A 26452-nucleotide genomic window follows, 5' to 3' on the forward strand; every position below is an offset into this window, starting at 1 on the left:
CGCATATAATTCTTGGAATGTTATTTGTAATTTATTGATTCCTCTCCTATTATTTTCTCATACCGTATTGTATATGGTTCTAGTATAGTATAGTCTCTAGTATTCAGTATATTTAGTTTCTCATAACATTTTTTTTTCTTCAGTAATATAATTTTTTCCTTGTTTCTTTCTCTCAATTTTTAATTTCTTTGTAAAGTGATTATTGTATTTTTTTGATTACCATACCCTACGGCACTACAGCCCTCTGTGGGCCTTGGCCTCCTCCACGATTCTCCTCCATCTCGGTCGATCCTGACACAACTCTCTCCAGTTTCTCACTCCCATCACTCTAAGGTCCTCCTCCACACCATCTATCCATTTATTATTCTTGGACGACCTCTCTTTCTAGGTCCATCTATTTTTTCCATCCAGTGTCGCTCTTGGAAGCCTCTCATTATCCATTCTCCACACATGGCCAAGCCATCTTATTCTCTGGGCCTTGACAAATCTAACAATATTCTCACCCTGCAGTGCTTCCTCTACCTCTGCATTGCTCCTTCACCTCCATGTATCCGCTGCTACCCTTACCGCACCAAAAATTTTCCTGACAATTCCTCTCTCAAATACCCTCAATGCCTCTTCGTCTTTCTTAGTCATTGTCCATGACTCAGAACCATATCATACAATAGGTCTGATCAGAGTTTTGTAAAGCCTCATTTTACTATTTTCACCTAATACTTTTGATGTCATTAGTCTCTTATTTATATAGTATGCTCTGTTCCCACTCATAATACGTTTCTGAATTTCATCTGTCATATTGTTTCCAGCATTGAGGATAGTGCCAAGGTACTTAAACTCATTCACCCCTTCAAATACTCTGTCTCCCACCTCCAAGTCAATTGTTCTTCTTCTAGCGTTCACTGCGGGCATTCTCATATATTTTGTATTTTCATTGACCTGCAACCCCATTTTTTTGCCTCGCTTTCTAATCTGGAAAAGCAGTCCCTTGTGCAGTTAGCATTTCGCGCCTTTAAAACCACGTCATCTGCATATGCTCCTACCTGGCTTATTCTAAAATATATATTTCCACCCAGGTTCAGGTTCTGTATTGCATGATGCAATCAAGGTTGAATAATAGCGCCGCTAGCGCATCGCCTTGCTCTACTCCATTTATGATGTGTATCTCTCTGCTCTTCCTTCCTCCAATTGCTATCCTTGCCGTAGACCCTTCCAGACTCATCTTCACCAGTCGCACAAGCTTTTTAGGAATGCCAAATGATTCAAGCGTATTGACAAGCTGTCTTCTATTTATTGAATCAAATGCCTGATTGAAGTCCACAAACAGCAGATGTACATCCCTGTTATACTCTATACATCGTTCTAACGCTTGTTGCATGGTAAATATTTGATCAGAGGTTCCCCTCCCTCTTCTGAATCCGCACTGATATTCACCTATTATTTCCTCTGCATATATTGAAATTCTGTCCATTAATATGATTGAGAATATCTTGTAGGCCAGATTCAGTAGGGTATGGCTATGTAGTTGAGGCACTCCTGCATTGGGGAGCAATTTTGGGATTTTCCCGTATGCTCCCATATTGTTGTAAATAAATAAATATTCTGATAAAGTGTCACTACCTCTTGATTATTGAAGAACTAGGAATGAGTTTTGGTTGCTACATTACTATAAGTTATTAGTTAATAATCTAGTAACATCGAGTAATATGAATTATAGTGTAAATGGAACCTCATGATTGGTAGTTGTTGATCACATTGGCCAAGACAAGACAAGACATGCTCACATTTCGCGGAGCATTCAAACTGCAGCCATGAAACACTATTGAAAATCACCAACGACCGAAACAATACTTACAAAATAGCTACTAGCAGGCTGTTATAGCTGCTACTACCAACCAGAACAACTAGAAAAAGTTCATGAAAAACTTCAATCGTGATCTTGCATTATTTCTCATGCTTGTTACTCGTGACATTACTTGTTTTACGAACAAGAAACAATGATAGTTGGATGAGCAGCTATATAAAGGGTGTTTTTTTACTATAATTTGATGATGGTGTAGCAGCTGAAATAAGTACACAAATTCTTTAATAAGCAGTAATTGTGGAACTGTTATGCTCAAAAGACATGAGTCATTTATACTCATGTCAAAATGTTCCTAATTGAATTGCTTCCATATTGAAGAACATAATTTGAAGAGTTCGAAGCAATTTGATGGAACTTTCTTGTATTTTAATTGATGAACAGTAATGTTCGAGGAATTGTTTCAACGTATGAAATTACAGTTAATCATAAGGTAATGTAGCTCGATGAGAATACTCAGATCTATGTGAAAAAAGTATGTTTTTCTCTTCGATTCATAGTTTGTGAATCAATGTCTTGAAAATCCACAATGATATGTTGCTCGCTTGTTTTACAAACAAGAAACAGTGATGGTTGGATGAGCAGCCCTATAAAGGGTGATTTTTTTAAAAGTATAGAACTTTAAATTGCAATAAAACAACGGATTATCATCGGCATATTTTTTTCAAACGAAAGATAATCTTTAAGATAAGCTTCATGAAGGGTGATTTTTTTAAAGTATAGAACTTTGAATTGCAATAAAACAACGGATTTTTATCAACATATTTTTTTTAATCGAAAGATAATCTTGCGGCGATTCATTTTGAATATGAGTTCTGGCATCTGACCGCCACGGCTGGCTCGGATGTACTCCAATCTGGACGTCCAATTTTCTATTGATTTTTCTATCATTTGTGTTCATATATCGGCAATAACATGGCGAATGTTGTCTTCTAAATGGTTAAGAGTTTATCGCTTGTCCGCATAGACCAATCACTTTACATCGCCCCACAGAAAGTGGTCTAGCGGTGATGAATCACAAGATTTTGGAGGCCAATTCACTGATCCAAAACGTAAAATTGGGCGATCACCAAGCGTGTATTTCAATAAATCGATTGTGGCACGATCTGTGTGACATGCTGCACCGTCTTGTTTGAACCCCAGCTCCTGGACATCATGGTTATTCATTTCAGGAATGAAAAAGTTAGTAATCTTCCATAGAAGTGGATGGACACATATTCGATTCCTGTTCTCGATGGCAGATGGACTCATTCGGCTCTTCCTCAATGCTACACTCTACAGTAGCAATAGCTTATTTTGTAGCACCATACGGCGTCTCTATGGATGCGAGTAGACGAAATCAATAAGAGTAGACGAAAACGTTCAATGTGTAATCGAATTAATTGCTCTGATGGACGATTTTATCGACGATAAAATGGATGTAGGGCGCAATACGAATTCCGCATAGAATCGTTATTTTGGAAATGAAATTGCACTATTTGCAAGCATTGTTTAGGGGTGAGTTTATTAATGATAAATTGCCAAACAAAAATGAGAATAAATCACTGTTAAATCGGTGGCCATCTTAAACAGTGATAAAAAAATTAAAGTTCTATACCTCTATAAAAAAACACCCATTACTTATGACTGATGAATTGAAAATACAGAAGTACAAATAGAGATGTATCTCAATAATTTACATAATTTTTTCAAATCCCTATGACTGTTTTAAGAGGCGTGACAATAGTTATTTGTATATCTAGAGTGAAAAGTACTGTTTTTTCTTCCTGAGGGAAAAGTTTGAAGCCCAAGGCCAAGCCGAGGGCAACAATTTTCCTGAGGGAGAAAAAACATTTTTCACTCGTGATATACATAACATTTTTATAAAAACTGCAAATAAAATAATTTTCAAAAACGTACGTGACCAAACAATGTGTTACAACATAATCTAAAAAGTAAACTGCTGGGCTGGCTAATCACAGTTCTCCGCCGACAGCACTATGCGCTATCTGTCGGCAAAAGTTATAACAACAATGGCTGCCACAACTACAACTATGATGAAGTTTCCGTTTCAAATTTGATTAGTTAATGAGGAATATTCTTAGGCTCGTATTTTGAATAACATGGAATAAAAATATTTTATACATTTTTTTAGTAGGCTATAGTGATATGGAAGTTTGTAATAATTTTAGCATACAAAATGACTGTTTGTATGAGGTTGAGGCGGTTGAAATCATTCAAAATTGAATCTCATGTATTGATCAAATGTCTGGTTGGAGTATTGAATTTAGTTGGTTTGATAACTACTCTATATGCTTCCTCTTCTGAGTTTAGACCTACTAACCTATTTCAAATGTACGTTTTTGAAACAGAGCTACTTTTACGCTCTAGGGAGTTTTCCTGTTTTTTCCTCCCGAGAGCGAAAAAGTGACACTTTAGAATTATGTTCCAGGGAGTAAAGTAAGCACTTCAGACAGGAGGTGGAGGAAAAATACATTTTAGTAGAAGCTAAATAGCTATGATGACATTCTAGCTATCTGTGACCCAATAGCCATTTCAACTTACTTTTGTTACAAAGTAACCATTGTAACAAAGAGGCTGTGGTCAATTGGTGGCTAATAATTGTGACATAGAAGCTACTGCAATCTAAGGTTTATGAATAATAAAAAGTTGAACAATCATCAGGTGATTCGCATGATGAAGTAACAGCATCACATTTTTCAGCTCTTATTGGGGACATTGGGGACATCTAAGGTGGTGAATAAATATTGATATCGCCAATATTTATGTTCTAATTACATATTATACAAAAAATATCCAATAAGCCAATAGTGAATATGATAATATGAAGGGTATATCACATCCCTTTTTCGAAAAAATGTAGCAAAAAAATTCTCTATCCTAATGATCCGATGGCCAGTTAAAATGATAGTTGATTATAAATCTAATTCATGGAAAATGTTTGAGTTTGAGATTTGAGCATTTGAATTCACTATTCATAAGCCATGATGACTCCTTGCTCGAGTTCAGTTCGCCCTCCAATATTACAGTATTTGAATGCGTCTGGGAGCAAATCAAGTATGATTATTCAATTACTCAATTTTTCAGATTAATAATACACTTCAAAATATCAACAAAAAGTATTTGATTGAATTTTATTATTATTGAATATATGTAGTCTACTTTGTGAAGTGTATTTTTCATTTTTGTTATACTTAAAATTTATTCGAAAGGATGTCCTTCCTCATAATCTATTGATAACCATGATAAGTGAATGTCCAAATTAACCAGACAATATAGTGCAATAATGAACAAATATGGTCAATAATGAACTAATATGGTTCTCTAAATTTATTCAGTTTATAGCTGATGTCATGGTCCTCCAAAAATAAGAGAAAAATGTTCATAATGATTCCCAACATAAAAATATCTATGATTGTGAAATGCTGTTATTTTTTAGAGATCAAGTGGATATTCCAAGATCCATCTCACATTGAAAAATTTGATGAACTACCGCAATCACATCTACTACTAGTTAAATTATATATGATGAGTGCTCTACCGTCCATTTATTAGCCTCAACTGCTTTCAACTATTGATGTGCGAGAATTGCTAGATGATGGCTAATTTCATACCTAACCGCTTTTAGTGACAAGCCTAGATTGGGAACAGCTCGACCTGCCCATTTCTGAGCACTCGACCACACCGCAATCATTGTCCAACCAGTTCTTCTCTTCGTTAAAACGCATTTCATTCCTGATACCTAAAATAATACACATCACAAAGAAATAAATCACAAATTAGACGGACAAATGTTTTCCACAAAACTACATTCTTATTCTTATGTCTCATTTAAAGTTTAAGTACGTGAGCACAAATGAATTTATTAATGAATATTGCAACATTTTCTTTTAATTTCAGTGATATCGAAAAATAGACTGCTAGTCGTTAATTCATGAAATATCAAGTTAATTGATAATCGTAGTTCGTGATGGAATCCAAAATTGATGAAGTTCACCCGCCAAAAATAGTACTCCATCTGTTTTGTATGATAATTGCTGATAGCTCATACATTTCTCCATTTCTAGATATTATTGGATGATATTCCATCTACTAATAGTAGGCCTAAAACAATAGCTATTATCAATATTTATTGGATGAAGCAAACAATTTAGGCCTACATACAGTTTTATTTCCACTAAATTAGAGAGCTGAAGAATAGCAATGATTTTATCGTATCCCAGCAATCATGAGAGATTTATATGGAAAGCTGATAATTTAGAGGTGAATCAAGAATTGAGCAGTATAGAAAGAGTCGAAACAGGTTAAATCGCTGCTGAGAATGTTCGATAATTTGAAGGAAAAGGGGGAGTTTTGTAAACAGAATTGGACTTGTTGAAGAATAGAGGTGGGAATTCACGAAGCGAAAATCCTAATTGGCGTTGGAAAGATTTTAATTAGTTTAGACATTAATGAGAAAAGAGTTTGAATGCAGTGGTCTCAATTCAGTTGGGAGTAGTGATTTATTGATGCTTCGTTGTATTTGTGTTGATTTTATCAGAATGGACAATTCTCCCATTACTTTTACACAAGAATTCTTTGAAAATTGAATTGTTCCATTTTCCTCACCAATATTATGCCGTCAATCGTATCCGTTCTATCAATAAAGACGGATTTCTTTCACTATTCTAATGCTTACTCATATACTCATGAGCTCTAATAGCATATACAAAAATGTCACCTCTAATGAACAGTGAGTAAGACTACCTTTAACTACAAATTTTTATAATTTGTGTATAATAATAAAAACTTAGTTGATTTCTTTACCATTCGAAACATCTTATTTTATGTTGCATCATATTCAACAAAAAAATGACATTTATCCATTAATCTCACATGAGTTAGTTTAAACTGTACCATTATGTCTATCTTTATTGTATTATCGCTTTACATCTTCAATGCTATTGCCACTGCAGTAGGAATCATTGGTATCATTACTCATTACCCATTACTCGTACCAGGAACCGTTGATACAAGTGCCAAAGAACTTTCCAGTTTCAATCAGCCCCACCAACAGAAGTTCAATTTATAACAAGAAGAAAAACTCTCATTTAACTTTTAACCAGCTAAAAGGCTGCTTTCCACACTCAGCTTTTTGGGTTGAATTAGTATTGTACTTGGGTGGGATGCAATAGGATATGATTGTGACTTTCTTGTAAATATAAGAGAAATGAATTCTTTGAAGTGTTCATCGGCATAACTTTACGAAGTGAATCAGTGAAAATATTTCCATTTGAAGAAAAACGTGAGATGTGTATTTTTCTATGATCATATGAAAAAATTCTGCTGTCCCAACGATGGATGCTTTCGGTACACTCGGCACAGAAATTTAGCATTTATCCTCTGACGGGGTAAACCCGTCAGAGGTAGTTAGCAGAAATAAGATAAACCTTTCTGCTAATCGAGTTTTCACTGGAGTTACTTCGTAAAGTTATGCCGATGAACACTTCAAAGAATTCATTTCACTTTTCAAAAGTTGAGTGGCTTCATTCGTCGAAAGTTACGCGAGAAAATAATCAATTCCAATTATTCAATTTGTGGAAATTCGGTGAATCTACTTAGAGTTACTGAATATTGTGTGTATACTTTATGACGCTCAACTACATCCAAAATTCCACTTATGTCCAATTCTCTTATATTTACAAGAAAGTCACAATCATATCCTATTGCATCCTACCCAAGTACAATACTAATTCAACCCAAAAAACTGAGTGTGGAAAGCAGCCTCTTAGCTGGTTAAAAGTTAAATGAGAGTTTTTCTTCTTGTTATAAATTGAACTTCTGTTGGTGGGTAAAACTCCTTCCGGGCAAAATGTTATGTAGTTGTCTGAGTAGTAATCATTAGTTAGACTTGGACAAAGACACTATACTTGTTAGGTATCGAACAATCAAGATTTTATCATCCCTTAAAGTACTTATAATTGAATAAGAGAGAGTAGGGTTGTGTTTGTTCGTTTGTTCGTGTGTTCGTTTGTTCGCATCAAAACATGTCAACTTGTGGATTGCATACCGGAAAAACGGGAATGATTTAGATCTCCAAATTTTGAAAATAGATTCTAAAAATATCAATCTCGTGCACCTGGAAGCCCAAATTTCAATTTTCCTTCTAGATTTTTCAGAATTAATGTTCAAACTTCATTAATAGTAAATACGATGTCATAAAAAAATCACCAAATCATATGGTCGGAATTAAAAAAGGAACATCTGTTTCTATTATTGCTTTCTACCTGATATCACTTAACCTCAACAATATTGTTTTGATAATTGATAAATATTTGTAACAATATTTTTATTTCAAATATAAAAATTATAATAGTATTGTTTTGATAATTAATAAATATTTTCATTTTCACAAACTCTGTATAATAATATGGTGGATGTAAAACAGCTGCATCAAATTTATTTCAAAAACATCTGTTTAGAAAAAACTTTCCCCCAGTTGCATGTATTCCGGTTAACGTTTAATCGCGATAAAATGCTGTACTTCAATTGAGATTAACGCTAACTGAAGCATTTTGGTTGCACGAAAAAAGAAATAATTTCAAGAGATAACGCTGAATCGACGTGAAAAAATTCCAACAGGCCATTCACGGGGAATTAAATTCAACTAAAGCCGATTAGGTACCCACTGATAGCTGTCTTCCAAAATTAGTTTTTGGTAAAAAAAACTACAGAATTCAAAGTATGAGCTAAATATATGAATGATTTTCATCCGTTAATAGAATGGAAAATAGTATTTAGCTGAAATTAGCATTCAAAATTAGATTCTAATTTTTGATTTTTGAGGTTAGTTTTCGATCTTCTTCTGGCGACAGACAGAACATTTTTATGGCGCATGCGTAATGATAGTCACCGCTTCAATAACATAACCTCATTTTTTGCCATTTGTTTAGAATAATAATTTTAATAACATCACTGTCGGATAAATTTCAGTGTTGCCGGATTGTGAAACCGTTAAAATTCTGGTTAGTTAACCGGAAAACTTAATCGGAATTAAAAACTAACCGATCTTTGTGGAACAGGAATGAATCCGTAAAACTAACGCTGATTTGTTAATCAGCGTTAATGTCCATATTTAACAGATGTACGTGCAACTGGCCCATAACTTCATTTTCCGGATGCAATGTTTAGGCCTACACGTACACGTGGCATGCATTAATTTTTCAGCTAGGACAGCTTTTTAAGTCAAAGTGCTAAATAAACGTCTACAGTTTCATCAATGCTGTATCGGCAATATGAGAACGCATGTAGTTAATATGTCTTTGAATAAAGGTGATGATATTTACATAAAGAAATTATTCTCTTCCATTTTTATTAAATTGAAATTTCAAAATTATTCGAGCCCTGATAGAATGACTGACTCACTGTACAGTCAGTCGAAAATTTTAATATTGGAATGAGGGGTATTTGGCAAACTGAGCAAAAAAATAAGGTCAAATGCATCTTTTCGTTATATCTTCAAATGAAAAATGAGTTTTGTGGGTTGTCGAAACTCCATCTGAAAGGGAAACTATTCAACTTATTCTATCTTTTAGTAAAATAACAATGATTATCCATCCATCTATTATCTTCTATACTACAATGAAGGAAAAACTGGATTATACACGTATACAGGTGTAAAGTAGTATAGAAAAATTATGTTTGACGCATCATCACGTCTGAACTACTAACTGATTAATTCTTCAATATTTGATTACATCAAGTTTTCAGTTTGTCAAGTTTTCAATTATTTGTCATGCTTTCAGTTGTTGTAAGGAAGCAGCAGAACATTTCTCTTAAAAGGAAAATTAGAAGATAGGTATGATTGGGGATCCTTTTCGAATGATAAGAACAGGTTTTCCGTCGCACCCAAATTTTTTCCGCCATTTTGAATTCAACTTCTTTTTCTAATTGAAAGGTGGTCATATGATACATGATTCCGATACAGGATTTCCAGAGAAAAGGTATGGTGAAAACCGAACATCGATAACTCAAACCTTTCGAAATTTATTCTCATTCATTTCCTTTTTTATAGTATAGAAGATGATAGATAAATGGATGATATATCCATCTATCTATCATCTTCTATACTATAATAGAGGAAAGAACTGGCTTAAAGACGTATACACGTGTAAAGGATAGGGAAATTATGTTTGACGCATCATCACGTCTGAACTACTGGACTGATTTACTTGAAATGCTGCTTATAAATTCTTAATCAACCAAGGATTCTTATAGGCCTATTTTCAATTCTTCTGGATTTCATTACGTCAAGTTTTAAAATAGACCCTTGCGAAGCACGTGTTACCTGCTAGTACAGTAATATTCAAACTCAGAAAAAATGAATAGAATGGATTGTATTATTCAGATGATGTTCTAGTTCCATTGATATTTTCCATTTTCCATGATGACTTGATAGGAAATGTAAATCGATTGGAAATATATGAATGAATGAAATTTAGTGAAGGACTGAAAATTCACTTTCAATGGACAAAATCCTACATGATCAGTTTTTATTAGATTCATCCCAGGTCTCATAGTTTTTGTTTTTCTGAATGTTTTAAATTAATGAAATACTACAAACCGAAGATGTTAAATTAGTTGTTCATTCATTTTGCCGATCATTCAGTTGAATTGAATGCACCTATTCACTGAATCATACCTCAATCACCTAGCCTACTTTACTAGACTTTTCCAAAGTAGTAATAGTTATGAGTTTAATCTACCATGTTCTCAAAGGTGTTATCATGATCCTTTTCTAGGTGATAAATTTTCACTCTCTGATGCACACATCCATAGGAAAATCAAATATTTGGATTACACTTGACAAAGAGATGGCTATTGCAGAGGAATGAAGTGGAAACATTGTCTCAAGAAATTTTATTTCAGTAGATTAATTTATTAATTTTATTATGTATGTATGGCATTTCAACACGCTCAAATTATCCGATTGCATTATTCAAGCTTCAAGAGTTCAACTTAGCTAAATTCATTTTTTATGAAATTCCAGCTAAATTTATTACTTATATTTTATAACTTTATATAATTTCAGTTTTTATTAGCATTTTCTTTCATTATTGTAAGAATTTTACAAACTAAATAGTTTCCAGTACCAGATCTGATCATATTCACTTTTAATATTGAAGGCATTATAGTTTAATATTTACGATTCTATTCATGCAGAGCTCTGCTGTTTTATTTTTATTTTTGTTGAATAAAAATATTTGTTTAACATTGTATCCATACTGATCAAGAGATTAAAAAGTGCATATTATGGAACATGAACGACCCCACACGCAGGGGTCTGTTAACTCAGGGGTTGTTTGAAACAATATTTTTCCACTTTTTTAGTTATTTATTTATTTATTACAAAACGAAGAAGACTACAGGCATTAAGCCCAAAACAGTCTTCACTACAATTTGCAATCGTATTAAGCAAGTTACTAAAAGAAAAATAAGAGATACAGTACCGTACATGCAATTTACAAATACATAAGAAAATTATGAGGAAAGCATAAGTAATTGAAAGTAATCTAAGTAATAAATACAGGAACTAGATAATAAGTTATGAAAAGAATGCAATTGAGCATAGAAACAGGTTAAGGGAAAACATGTGCCACTGTGGGAAGAAAATTGATGAAAGCAGAGGAAAAAAGAAAAAAAAATACGTTAATAACAACAAATATTCAAGTATAATAGTTGAGGAATTTAAATTGTTTATATATTGTATATTGTAATGTATTTTTTGGAAGAATAAATTTCAATATTTATTTTATGTTGTCACAACTATCACAGATAATACAAAGATTTTGATACTCAGTGGCGTATGATTCCATTCTTATATGGAACAGATCTATCAAGTTTGATGTAAGGTGGATCGTTGTGGGTGCATCACTTCTGGGCTAATTTGAACGTGTAAACGTCATTCAGAGATCAATCGAATATGAGAAAAGACTGGATTCTCCGGGATATTTTCTGTCAGCGAGAAATACGTGTTTGGGCTTATTCGGAAACTAGCGGAATAGCTCCTATTTTTGAGTGGTATTGCATGGAAAATAGAACTCGGCTGAAAATACCGACAAAAGTTTCTTTTAGGATGGGCCGTGCATCGCACGAAAACTGCAAATATAGATATATGGTTGAAAATATGAATAGAGAAATGAGTCGTATACTGTATATTGATGGTTGTGACTGAATTTCATTAATAATATTCTGCAGCATTTGTGAGGCATAGAAGGATTCAATAATAAGTACGCGTATAAAACAGGTAGTCATACAGAATATAATTACTACATTATGAACATAGAAACATCCAGTAAAGCATAAAATGATCACAAGATTAGTGATCAATTAATAATGATGATCTTCTTTCTCTATGTATTTTTTGATATATCGAAGTGACCATTCTCATTCGCGTCTCAACATAAACTTCTGCCTTTTGCTTCATTAGGTAACATTGTTTTCCAGCATTTAGCGAATAGTAGGAGATAACTAATCGTCCTTGCATATCTGGCAGTTAGTAGCTTATTGCCAATTTGTTTTCCAGACTACAAATGATGAATTGGATTACCAATCTCAATCCGTAGCAGCTTTGAAATTGATTTTCACACTCAATGCTTTATTAAAAAGTCAGCTTCCATGTGCCTGCCAGAACGGTGCCATTTTTATCCCATCGAATTTTCTCACCTCATTGATTTTTCTCTCTCATTCTCCTTCTCTTTGCACTTGTTTTCTTCTTCTCACACAGCGGTGCACGAGTACCTTATGAAGGCGCGATAATAATTTTCTCTCGCTTTTGCCATGTAAATAATACACCTGGCCGTGTTTGCAATTTCCTTCTAGGTGCAGAAGGAACCCTCTCATATCAACGTCAACAAAATAGCCTTGTGCTGCTGAAATAACGTTACTTCTCTGCTTTCTTCACACATGACGTTGAGAGGAAATATTGAGAGCACAAATTTCAACAGTTCTTTATGTTTCAAAGTGCTCTGGTAGTCAGAACGAGATTCTTTGACATTGGTGGCCTGGCCTTACTTTGTCCCTACTTTTAACTGCTTGTTTGCAATGGACGTCATGTTCACTTACAACCTACAATCTAGCTCTTTCATTATACAATAGTTCATTGCTAGTGTATGAACTCATTCAGAAATAGTCCATTTAAGGAACTCGTTATATCGATTCTACAGTATTATATTGCTGATGATGTATTCCATACCCGAAAATATAATTTATCCTTCATTCTTATTCAGAAATGAACAATTTTCAATTTTAAAAGATTTTTTTCCAATAACTTGTAAACTATAAACTATAGAGCATCCAACTCTGCATTAGACATGACATTTTCTGGAACTTCAAACTACAGACCCTACTAGGGTATTTTAAGGTATATGTTATCCTTGTGCTCCCCCCATATGTATTCAAAAATAAAATAAATGAAAGAATAGATGAATGAATAATTTCCATTACAATCCCGAAATCATTATATACATTTGAGACTTTACATGCTCATTACATGAACTCTATCCTATACTATTAAACGAGCAACTTCTGTTTTTATGTTTAGATGTTTATATGTTTGTATTTCACCGGATCTCGAAAACGGCTCTAACGATTCTAACGAAATTCAGAACATAGTAGGTTTATAATATAAAGATTCGATTGCACTAGGTCTCATCCCTGGAAAACTCGCTGAAGGACATTAAAAGAATAGTTATTACTTATCCTTGGAAAAACAGCTGATAATAATTATTTCGTCGTCTGTTGGTGATGGAAGTGAGTGAGTGAGTTCATGTGTGTAGGACTGTGTCAAAATTATGACTCAGCTGTTGAACTTTTGTAATCATTCAATCAGGTACCATACAGAAACGATAGCATAGATATTCCATGGTATAGGGCTTTTATGTCGCAACTTTTACTGTTATCCCAAGCTGATAGTTCACATAGTTCTTTCCTATGCAGCTGTGTGACGCTGGTAGTCTCTCAAATTGTGCCGTTCATACACTATCACCCCAACAAAACAGTAAAAATTGACAATAATCGATAGTAATCGGCTTGAGATAACAGTAAAAGTTGCGACATAAATTCCCTATACCATGGGATATCTACTTACGCTATTGTTTCTCTATGCAAGTACTTGGTGCCGGTTGCAAAAAACCCGGGTTATTTTCAATCCTGATTAATTCCAGTAGATCCATCTTTTTGAAATGGTCTTCTCTGATTTGGTTCACGTGAAGTTAATCAGGATTAAAATTTAACAGGTTTTTGTGCAACTGGGCCTTTGTGAGGAAAATTTTTGCATTCTTCTGGGAATTAATCTCAATTTACTGTGATTAGATACAACATTTTTGTATGAATGTTATTACAATTTCTCCTTTCATAATACATTTTTTATGCTTTTGTACTCCAGAGCGAAGCTCGGTCCCCGATATTAATTATTTAGATTACCTACTCAATAGCCTAGGAGCACACTTTCAGTCTCTATATAAAAAAGTGGTCGATAATATTGAGGTTCAATTTTCGGCGATATCATGTCATGCTAATCATGTCAATTATTTTGTCTTCAAATATTTGATTTGTTTTTATTTGAATTGTTCATAATTTTGAAACATAGATAAAATTGCTAAAAACTTAATAAGTTCAGCAAATCTGGAGCTACTGGAAATAAACGGTGATTCGTATTATACGGAGTGCGCCATTTGTATGGTTACCCTTCAATAAATTGGAGACTATTGTGGATATGATACTGTCACTCTCAGGATAGGTTATTGGTCAAATACTCTACCTTTTGACGTATAACTGAATTTCAAAACCGCATAAGGGGGTGACTTAGGGGTTGTAGCTCAAATATTTTGAATGTAAACACCCATTGTGTGGTACATCATTTTTAAGGCGTTTCTAGAACAATAAAGATGGCATCGGGAAAAATGTTCTATGATACTTGTATCCAAAATGTCGGCTGATTAAAGTTTTATTTTTTAATGGAATGAGGGGTTGTAACTCAAATATTTTGAACGTAGTCACCCATTGTGTGATACATCATTTAAAGGCTTTCTCAAAATTAGAAAGATGACATCAATTCAAATGTTCTATTATACTTTTATTCAAAATGGCGGCTGGTTGAAGATTGAGTTTTTAAAGAAATAATTGATAAATTTCAATCAGCCGCCATTTTGGATAAAAGTATCATAGAGCATTGTGTGATACACCATTTTAAAGGCCTGCCCAAAACGAGAAAGAAGACATGAATAAAAATGTTCTATGGTACTTTTATCCAAAATGGCGGCTGATTGAAGTTTTAGTTTTTGAGGAAGTAATTGATAAAGTTCAATCAGCCGCCATTTTTGATAAAAGTATCATAGAACATTTTTATTGATGTCATATTTCTTGTTCTAGAAAGGCCTTAGAAATTATGTAACACAAAATGGGTGTTTACATTCAAAATATTCGAGTTACCAACCCCTCATTTCCTTAAAAACTAAAACTTCAATCAGCCACCATTTTGGATCCAAGTATCATAGAACATTATTATCGATGCCATCTTCTTTGCTTTAAAAATAGCTTCAAAATGGTGTACCACACAATGGGTGTTTACATTCAAAATATTCGAGCTACAACCCCTAAGTCACCTCCTTATGAGGGGTTGAAATTCAGTTCTACGCCAAAAGGTTGCCCAGAGTAGGTGACAAATAACTTATCTTGGAAGTTGCAGTATTATATCTACAACAGTCTCCAACTTATTGAAAGGTTGCCATACATATGACTAACTCTGTATATATCTGACTTCTGAATCGTTTGAATCAAGTACGATCAATCGTTATCAAGTACGACATTCGCATGATTTTCGCAAACTTCGAGCTACACTATAATGTCAACATTGGTTTGAATTATTTCTGCTCGAAAAACAGAATATTAAATCATGGAACGCATGAATGAATGGCTGACTTGGCCATAAAAGTTATTTGGCAGTGTTACCAGTTGCTAATACTGTAGTTTGCCAAATTTTATATGGATTTGGGATGTGGGGGCTTTTGGCGCCTGGCTTAATTACTTGTGTTTCTTCTTGCTTACTCCTCAAACTAGCTTTGGGCCTCCCAAACGCTGCCACTAAATTGAAAACGAGCCATGAAGTTATAGCGAGGTTCCCTTCAAAATGTCATTATTGGCTGCATGGGAAGCATTAATGTTACCTCTGGTGAATGCTGACATTTTGAAGAAAAATTATGCGAGATGGTGAAAATACTCAGCTTGAAGGTTCAAAAACAATATACAATGTAAGGACTGCTCGGTTCAATGGAAAGTTCTATTATTCTTGAATTATTATTCCACATAGTCTATATTGGTATTAAGTCAATATTAGTCTATTATTTATTAAGATATTCTATCTACAGTCTATCAAGACAATTTCTGTAGTAAAAATGCTGGATAAAGGCTTTATTTATAAACTTGAACCAAAGTCAATGATAACTACGCATATAAATCATATTTGAAACTAAAACAAAATATGTAAGAGAAGAATACAAATATGTTGGTGGGATACTGGAATATGAGGCCAATATGGCACAAGAGATCTCCTGTATGTTGAAGCTATCCTTATTTGCGATTACAGAGGAAAACCCACAGCATTCTGTAACTGAATGGGCAGAGGAGTTGAAATTGAGGCGAATGATTCTAAGAGAAGTAAGGTCATGGTTGTGTCCAAGGTAATGAATGATAATGTGCAGATATTGGAGGAGATGGAACAGGTAGCGAAATACAAAAACTTAGTACAATGCTATCAGAGGATGGGAAAACAGATGGGGTGGTGCTGCTGAGAAAGGAAGCTGCTGCCTAATATGCAACAAAAGATTGTATATTTGGAAAAAAGAACTTGATAAAAGGATGAAGGGAAAGAAGAAGATAAGTATATCGGAAAATTATTGAACTGTAGGGGGGTGAAAGCCGGCCAATAAAATCATCTCATGAAAACAAGATAAGGACTGTGGAAATGAAGTGTCATAGAAATACTGTTGGATAGAATAAGGAAATAAGTGGGCATGAGAGATGATGTCAGTGAAAGGATAGAAATGAGACATTTGGGATGAGAAGGACATGTACAGCGAATGGGGGATGATTGCAAAACAAAACCGTATGTTATTGTGAGAGTGAGAAGGAGAGCATTGGATCGTTCAAAGTATTTGAATGCGGACCGGATTGAGGAGATGAGACGGATAAGAGAAAGGACTGTTCCAGAGATGAAGAGAATGTCGATGAATAGGGAATCATGGAATAAATGGACTGAGGTTACCCCAACGCTATAATGGTACACTGAGAGTGGCAAAGAAGAAGAAGGTGCTGAGCCTGTGCACCAAATTTGAACATTTTCTGTCGATGAATTCATGAAAAAGCTGAGAAAACGCAGAAAAACGCTAGAAAATCACAGATTTTGGGCGTATCTTCGAAAGTTGTTTCAAATCCGTTCTTAGTGCGCCTCTAGAAGGCCAACTGAACATATAAACCAAATTTGATCGTATTGCTGATTATGATGAATCAGTGAATGCGTGAGTGAGTGAGTGAACGAATCAGTGCCCTTTCGCGTTTATAAATTTAATAATGTAGATATTATGTGAGTGTATTATATATTACTGAATTCAGCAATTTTATTCATTCATTGTTCAAATACTGCAAAGTGCTGAGTTTCCATAATAGGGACAGATCATACTAGAGCCTTATCTCAAGTGGACCTACTGCACTATATTCTACAACAGAGTTCACAGAGCAATCCAAGTGCCTTCCTCTCTTATCCTATTCTTCATAATAGAGGTACAACTACTGTCAGTAATGGCCTTGATCCTCTTGGAACAGCTTTTTTACCAAGCTAGCCCCTCTCAATACCCGCATTGTCCAAAAGCTGGATTGTTGGCGAGTAGGCTACATCTCTCTCGCTTTCTCTTGTTCTTTTGCTCTATTTGATAAATCGTTATCCTCTTGATCTCTTTTGTGAAGACGGAGATTGAAAACTCTTATGTGAACCGAAATGTCGAGTATTTTCTGCATTTTGATATCTTGGTACTTTGTATTCTCCTCATTTTTCTATCATTTTTAGAAACACTCGTTGGCTCAAGCACAACTTAACGGAATAATGTAGGTACTTGAGTTACTTAAAAAGGGATTGTCGAAGGTAGAGTCGTATACTTTAGGAATAAAGCTGCTTGTCTTCTTTCGGATATGTCAGAACCTATAGAATGGAATAAATTGGATATAAAAATGATTCCTGAAGCCTATGACGTCTTGCAAAACAGGATGCTCTCCTGAAGCAATGCATCACCTACACTGCCAACACAGCTTACATACACTTACAACATCCATATACATACAAGACATACATACTGACCATAAAAGCTCTCGTATTTTTCCATTTACTTCCCTGGAAGATTAGGATTAAAGCTTCTACCCCGACTTCAGGATTCGAACTCAACCAGGGACATTATTTTTCTATATAAAGGATAGATTCAGACATCCATAGAGGTTATCTATTTGGGCTACATTGTTCAACAGGAGTGAACTTGAAAATTTTTAATTAATGATGTGCTAGTTATCTTATATAGAGCAATAAAGGGTTAACTAGAAATTATATTGTACAAATATATGTAGAATGTACATTTATATTGGGGAGGGTTAGTAAATCGATGAATGCATTTGATTACATGTATTGGTGATGTCAGTCCTGGGGACTTTTTCACATCACCGATACGGAAAAATAGTGATTGAGGAAGTGTATTAGCAGACGTGAGAGGAAGAAACAAGGGATGGAAAACCGCCCAAATACTTTATATGCATGATGGAATTTTCCTGATGATCCGTCAAAATAGTAACAACGTCGAATAGCTTTTAGAATTTAGCTTGTGGAATAAGATGAGTTCCGTGTTTCGTGGAATACCCTACTACTCTCAGCTTATACATTCTGCAAAGAATACTATTGAACAGTTTTTTCGATCAGTTTTGTGAACAAGCACAAGCATTCCTTCAAAAACCAACATAGTCTCCCACATCATGCACATGAAGCGACTGCGGAAAATTTGTTTTCATCGGTTGTAGCATGTGGAGTGTGCTAGAAAGTCTCGTTAAATGTATTGGGGTATCTCTATTGTTTACTTGCGGAGAGAGACTGCGAATCGAATGAAAAACTGGACTTCGTGGACCTGCTCTATTGTCGTTCATTTCAATAGCCAGCCTACTGATCAATAATGTCTGTAGCTTGTTAAAATTCGAGTAGATTTTTATTGATGATTGATAATTGGACGACGAGTTTTATTGGAAAAAGGTAGGACCAGAACCACCGAGTGCTGCTCCGAAAAACAAAAGCACAGGAATGCATTTTAAAAAAAGAAAAGGAAGTGAATTCTTTAAAATCTAAAACTGTGGTTCTATATATTTACTCGAGAGTCACCTGCATGGGTTGTGCAAGACAGTGTCTTGTGTAAAAATTTCTATGTAATACATTGCGTTGGGAAATTATTACCAAGGAGAAATAATATAATTATTTCTTCTCTTTTTCTGTATGAAATCTGGGTGAAATATTATAGTAGTGGAATGTTGCAACAAAGATAGAATCAATGTTTTCATCAATAACATGAGAATTATCTGTCAATTCTACTGTAGTATTACTTGATAAATGTGGATGTGGATGGAACAGAAATATTTGAGTTATTTCAGCATGAATATTTTTTAGCATGTTGAGAATAGCATAGTTAGTTGAAATATCATAGTTTTAGCAATAGGTTGAAAGACCATGGTTAGATATGGTTAGATCATGGTAAAGCTTCAAGATTTTAGGAGTTTAAGTTTAATGGAAAAACTTGAAGATATCCACTCATTGACTGCCTGCATATCTTATACCTTTCTAGATATAAAAGCTTTTCAGCCTCTTTCAATTTCATGTCTTATAATAATATACAGTGTCACAACAAAATTTTCGTTTGAAACTTTGCATCTTATTATCCGCCATAATAAATAACAAACGTAAATGAAAATTTGCTAGCTGTAATGATGGTGGAAGGACGTAAATTACTTGTATTTTTCCGACAGTTAAATCTACGAAAATGAGAAAGATCTGCCTGCTCTGTTGATGACCTTTCACCTCCACTTATTCATCATACTTTCACGAATCTGCGCTGCGCTATCTTGTCCTCGTCTCCTCATCTCTTGCTTCATTAACATCCTTTGTATATCTTCTTCTTGTCTTCCTCTCCAGATCGATGCACATCTTGTCTAACACAGCTTCGCTATTTCGAGAACTTTTCCATCAAAAATGTTGAGTCGAGATGACGGCGGCATAGCATCAACACTTCTCACTCTCTCTCACACACTCACTCTCTTCCGCTCATTCTCTTACTCTCTTTCGTTCTCAGGAGACTGCTAATGAAAAGGATGTTCCAACCCGCGGAATTTCAAAGATGAATGAAATTCACGTTTTTGCTACCCGTCAATTCAAAGAACTCATAAACACAAATCATTGGCCGCATTATATTGGGAGACAGAATAAATCGCTCGATTGCTTTTATTTTCCACTTAAGACAAAATGCCTGTAATGGAATTTCATTCACATAACAGAATAAATTTTTTACTCCTCTTTGGAACCCGCGGGAGTTTACCCACATAGTTTGAATTATTTTTTTTATCTTGCATCATTTACTTTACATTTTTTTGAGGAAAGAGGCCCCTTTACCATTCTCATTTATTTCAAATTGAATCCAACGAACTCAATTATTTCCACTTCTTGTTGTGATAGATTTCCCAAAAGAGTCGTTTTCAAAGACCACTGTATTAGATAAATCATTTCAATATTGATCAATATTGATAATCACGGACCCGTTCCTCGAAAGACATATAACAAAAACTCATTACATATAAACTGGTAAATTTCAACATACTTTGATTAATTTTCCTGTTTCGAGGGTTGATGAATATTATTATAACTATAGAAACGAACAGATTCTTCATTATGCACTACGAGATGGTATTATGAAGAATGCCAGACACGGCTCATGTGGCAAATTTCACTATTGAACTCAGTCACCCGTTCCGTTGAAACTTATGACTTTCAAGGAACGGGCCCCTGATGACTGATATTATTCTTCCTAGCTATAGTCATCTCTCCTACCTATTCAGCAGCTGCGATTTTGATCAATTAAATATGTCTTCACATTAAAAAATACGACTTTTCATTGACAGTTTGACACATTAATGCGATTACTCATTCCATCATGAGAATTCGATTCTATGTAATTTATTATTTCAAAATACCAGTTTGATGAGATTATAGTCAAGTTGAGAATATTAGAAAAATTATGTTTTCAGCAAATATCTGGAGAACCGGGTCACGATTCAACTGGTTTCATTAGATTTTGCAAGATTACCTGACACCTGAAAATAGAAATTTCGATACCTGGAGATAAAGATAAAAAATTGTCATTTATGTATAAGAATATGCAATCCTTTTTTTTTATCTCACTAACAAAACATTTTTATAAGTATTTAGAAGCATACGCGTATGAAGGGTACCTTGACTTAATTTGCGAAATACAGGGTGATTCATAATTATGGTAAAATATTCTAATACGTGATAGTAGAGGTAGAAATAAGAAAAAAAGTTCATATAAACATATATCCATAAACGCTTCATTAGCGAGCTATACAGGGTGAAAGATTTCGCCCGGAATTCAGTTCCTCTGGTAAAATACACCGATGCTGAATTGTTTGGGGACTAGTTTTTGAAAAACTTATGCTGGATTCATATGGAAAAATATCTGAAAAACTGAATAAAACTAGTCTGGAAGCTGTAGTGTGAGTAGTTTTTGAGAAAAAAGTTGAAATATGCAAAAAATCCAAGTAGAAAAACACAGACTTGTACGCTTGATGCCCAATAACTTTCTTTAATGACCAGTAAACAAATAATTTTTTGCAATAAATATTGTAGAGAATTCAATTCTGAAAAGAATTATGTAAGCTGTGTGGACTAAATTCAAAAAAAGTTGAATAAAATGTATTCATATGTAGTACATTACACCACAAAAATTTGCTGTTTTATGAGGAGAGAACTAATAACTCATAGGTTGTAGCTGATTGCAAATAAAATATTCGGTTTTTTGTGAAAAGTTTTTTTTATATGAAAGTAGCATATCTAAATTTATTTAGTGGTTCTCTACCAAATTGAAATTGAAGTGAAAATTTATTCGTATCATTGGAAGAACGGTGCCGGGCTGTGTTGTTTTTGCCTGTCTTTTCGCTTTCGCTACAATCAATTCCTTATCTACTATGGCTTCAAAGAATAAACCTAATACTCGCTCAACTAAGGACGATGATGATAACTCCGGTTCTAAGTTAGAGGAAAAATTAGACATTTTGATTCAAGAAATGACTGAATTTCGCTCAGAATCTAGGGAAATGACCAAATCTATAGATTCTACTCATAAAAAAATAGATGAATTGAAGCAAATCGTACAATCTCAGAATGTAGAAATTAAAAAGTGTAGGGATGAAGTGGACTCACTAAAATCTGAGAACAAAGAACTAAAACAGCTAGCTGTGAATTTGAAATCGGAAGTTAATGGATTACAACAATATTCTAGAATTAACTGTGTTGATATACAGAGTGTACCCTTCTCTAAAGACGAAAATATTTTCAATGTTGTGTTAGCAGTCGCCAAAACTATCCGATTTGATTTAAAACCCGGTATGGTGGATGCTGTTCACAGGCTTAGATCTAAATTTGGTAAGTCAGGACTCAATCCACCTGGAATTATTATAAAATTTATACGACGATGGGACAAAGATGAGTTCATTCGCCTGGCCAAAGTCAAGCCTGGTTTTCCCGCATCGGACGCTGGTTTTGTTTCCGAGAATAAAATATTCATGAGTTGAGTATGAGAACTCATATCTATGAGTTCCGAAAACAGGCAACTGTTCTTCTTAGCTAAAAACTTGGCTCGAGCATCAAACTACAAGTACGTTTGGTTCAAAGATGGAAAAATGTTTATTCGAAAAGCTCAAAACTCTCCGGCGATACTTGTTTCTTCGAAGGAACAAATCCAGGACATGAGTAAAGGATCTACTGCGGGACAGAATCAGGTGACAGCTGATCCAGCAGCTGCTGCTGAGTCTGGAGGTGCGAATTCGGGGTCGAAAGAGTGATCTTAGGAGACGTTCGGATTCTCATGAGATTAGAAATTGTTGTTTTCAATTGTTTATATTTTTCAATGAATATTTTTTTTTCAAAAAGTGTGGATCGAATGGAACAGCATTTTACTTCTATATTGATCTACATAGATAAATCAGATGATAGACTTGTTCTTTGATTTTTTATCGACATCAATGAGTATGAATGACAATTTTCTTGTTTTTTTTTTTTTTTTTTGGTTAGTTTTACAAAATGCGAATCTAAGATTATTATTATTTTCTCTATTTTTTGCCTGTCTTTCAATGAGTATGAATGATAATGTTCTTGGTTTTTTTTTGTTCGTTTTACAGAATGCGAATCTAGGATAATTATTATTTTCTCTATTTTTTTGCCTGTCTTTGGAATGGACTGTTTTTTCTTTCATCATATATCTCTATTTCAAAGTAACTATGTACTCATTATTTTAATATTAATTAACTTATGAATTATGAAAGATTATTTTTCATTTTTGCCTTTCTTCAAAATGGACTGTTATTTTCTCCATCATATATTTATATTTAAAAGTAAGTATGTACTCATTATTTTATTATTACTTCACTGCTAAATAATTATGGAAGTAGAGGATCTCTTTGAATTGTATGATGATAATCTTTCAACTAATGAGATAGATGACTATCTGAATTATATTCCCTCTTGCTATTCCAAAGATGCAAAGTTTTATAATATCCTTACAATGAACATACGTAGTATAAATAAAACTTTCAATGAATTTCTGTGCTGCCTTGAGAACAGTAAAACCAAGCATGATATTATTGTGCTCACAGAAACATGGATCGCTGATGGTGTTCCATTTCTCTTCAACATACCTGGTTATAAAATTATAAACAAAAGTTCAAAGCTGAATAAATGTGATAGTCTTTGTATATATATAAGGGATAGCTACGAATTAAAACTACTGAGCTGTGATATTGATGAATGTTATGCTATTTGTCTCGATGTCGAAACATTAAGTGGGAAGTTTCTGAGATTGATAGGAATCTATCGTTCACCGAATAGTAAAATTGATGAATTTTTGACGAGTTTAGACAAATACTTGAGTGGCATTCCTGACAATATTGATATTTGTCTAACAGGTGATTTGAATTTAAACTTGAATCACTTTGATAAATTTGTTGCTGAATACATTTATATTTTGAGTAAAAATGGTTTAAGATCTCTTATAAAAGGTAATACCAGAGTCACAGAATTATCAACGTCTTGTATAGATCATATATTTTTAAGATCTAAGGATAGATTTGTCATACATATAAATAGCAATATCTTGAAGACAAATATAACTGACCATTATTCAATTACGCTTCATATAGGCTATAAATGCAATGTTGTTAGGAGTGTCTTATTGCCTAAGAAAATTAAAAAGATAGATTACGCTAAATTGAAAGAAAGTTTGAGCACTGAAACCTGGTCCCAAATTGTTCATAATAGTTTAGACAGTACAGATGTTTTGGTAGAAAATTTCCTAAATATTATTTCCAACCATATCTAACTGGCTACTTATGAAGTATCTATATCCCATAAGAGCAGACCACTGAATCCATGGATTGTTCCTGGACTCATAAAATCGATAAATAATAAAGATAAAATGTATAAACGGCTGAAAAAGGAACCACTCAATTTGAAACTAAAGCATGACTTGAAGAATTATAAGAAAATACTAGATGAATCAATAAAAATGGCTAAGGAAATATATTACAAGAATCAAATAAACAATTGCAACGGTAATCCTAAAAAGCTTTGGAAAAAAGTAAATGAAATCATAAACGAGAAGTTTGTAGAGAATGAAGAAATTAATATTGATCCAGAGACTTTAAACAACTTTTTTGCTCATGTCGGGGAGATGCATGCTCGGTCAATTTCAAAGACAAATAGTCATTCTGAACTAAAATATTCTAAACCCAGACATAACTTTGCTTATTCGTTGTTTTTAATTCCAGTTTCTCCTCTTGAAGTGGAGGATACAATAAAAACTTTAAAGAATAATGCTAGTCCTGGAATTGATGAAATTAGCAGTGTTACTTTAAAACAGATAGCAGAGTTTATATCCTTACCAATTGCTCATATTGTAAACACTATTCTCACTAAAGCTTCTTTCCCAAGCCATTTCAAAATTGCCAGAATTAAGCCAATTTTTAAAAAAGGTGATAGGAATGATCCCTCCAATTATAGGCCTATAAGTCTACTTAGTAATTTAGCTAAAATAACAGAAAAATTATTCAAAAAACGCTTATTTGATTATATAGTTAAATATGATATTCTTGAAACAAATCAATTCGGTTTTCAGACAAACAAAGGTACAGAAGATGCACTAAGTCATTTTTTGAGGATAGTAATTGACAGTATGAACAGAAATAAAAAGACAATAGCTGTTTTTCTTGATCTCTCGAAGGCTTTCGATACGGTTCCCCATGATAATTTATTTAAAAAACTAGAAAATCTAGGAATAAGAGGCATTGCTCTTGATTTGTTAGAAAGCTATTTGTGTGATAGGTCGCAAACTCTTTCATTAAACAATTCTAATTCATGTGAGAGTGCTGTGCGGTTACCCCCTTTTGGATTGCCCCAAGGAACAGTTTTATCCCCTCTTCTTTTCCTTTTGTATGTAAATGATCTCCTTAAACTCAGTCTTGATAATGGTAAAATAGTTTCTTTTGCTGATGATACAGCCATAATTTTTTCGCATGAGAGTTGGACCAATGTTTTTAAAGTTGCTGAGGATGATATGAATATAGTCAAAAAATGGTTGGACTCAAATACTCTTAGTCTTAATATTTCAAAAACCCAATTCATAAATTTTGCTGCAAATGCAGGTGGTCAACCAAATGCAGAATTTAGAATGAAGCTGCATTTGAACTGCACAGACACTCTCACCTGTGACTGCCCATCTATTGAAAAAGTTAATGAAATTAAATATCTGGGTGTAATAATAGACGAATATTTGAGGTGGAGTTCACACATAACTTTCCTTTGCAATAAACTAAAATATGCAAACTATAAATTTTACAAAATTAACGAAATTTTCAACTTGGAAAGTCTTAGGATGATATACTATGCTTTTGTACAGTCTTTAATTCAATATGGTTTAGTTGTATGGGGTGGAGCCTTGACACTCACCTTCTTAATTTATTTTTGATTCAAAAGTACATAATTATGACAACTTTAAAAAAACCTAGGTTATATTCAAGTGAATCTCTCTTTGTTTTTAGACAAACAAAGGTACAGAAGATGCACTAAGTCATTTTTTGAGGATAGTAATTGACAGTATGAACAGAAATAAAAAGACAATAGCTGTTTTTCTTGATCTCTCGAAGGCTTTCGATACGGTTCCCCATGATAATTTATTTAAAAAACTAGAAAATCTAGGA

At 33.8% G+C, this 26452-nt stretch overlaps 1 protein-coding gene across 8 annotated transcripts in view; it reads right to left on the reverse strand.

The window, feature by feature from the left end:
• LOC120348926 (calcium/calmodulin-dependent protein kinase kinase 2-like) overlaps positions 1-26452 on the reverse strand; it is a 525835-nt gene that overhangs the window by 180234 nt on the left and 319149 nt on the right. For 2 of the 8 annotated variants that reach the window (XM_039443397.1, XM_039443403.1), the window contains exon 2: positions 5473-5600. The exons of the other annotated variants lie outside the window; for them this stretch is intronic. In XM_039443397.1, coding sequence (XP_039299331.1) covers positions 5473-5600 — 128 coding nt within the window. The remainder of the gene's footprint in view (positions 1-5472; positions 5601-26452) is intronic. 8 annotated transcript variants of the gene reach the window in all.

The sequence above is a fragment of the Nilaparvata lugens genome, chromosome X (genome assembly GCF_014356525.2).
Source record: "Nilaparvata lugens isolate BPH chromosome X, ASM1435652v1, whole genome shotgun sequence".
Lineage (NCBI taxonomy): Eukaryota > Metazoa > Arthropoda > Insecta > Hemiptera > Delphacidae > Nilaparvata > Nilaparvata lugens.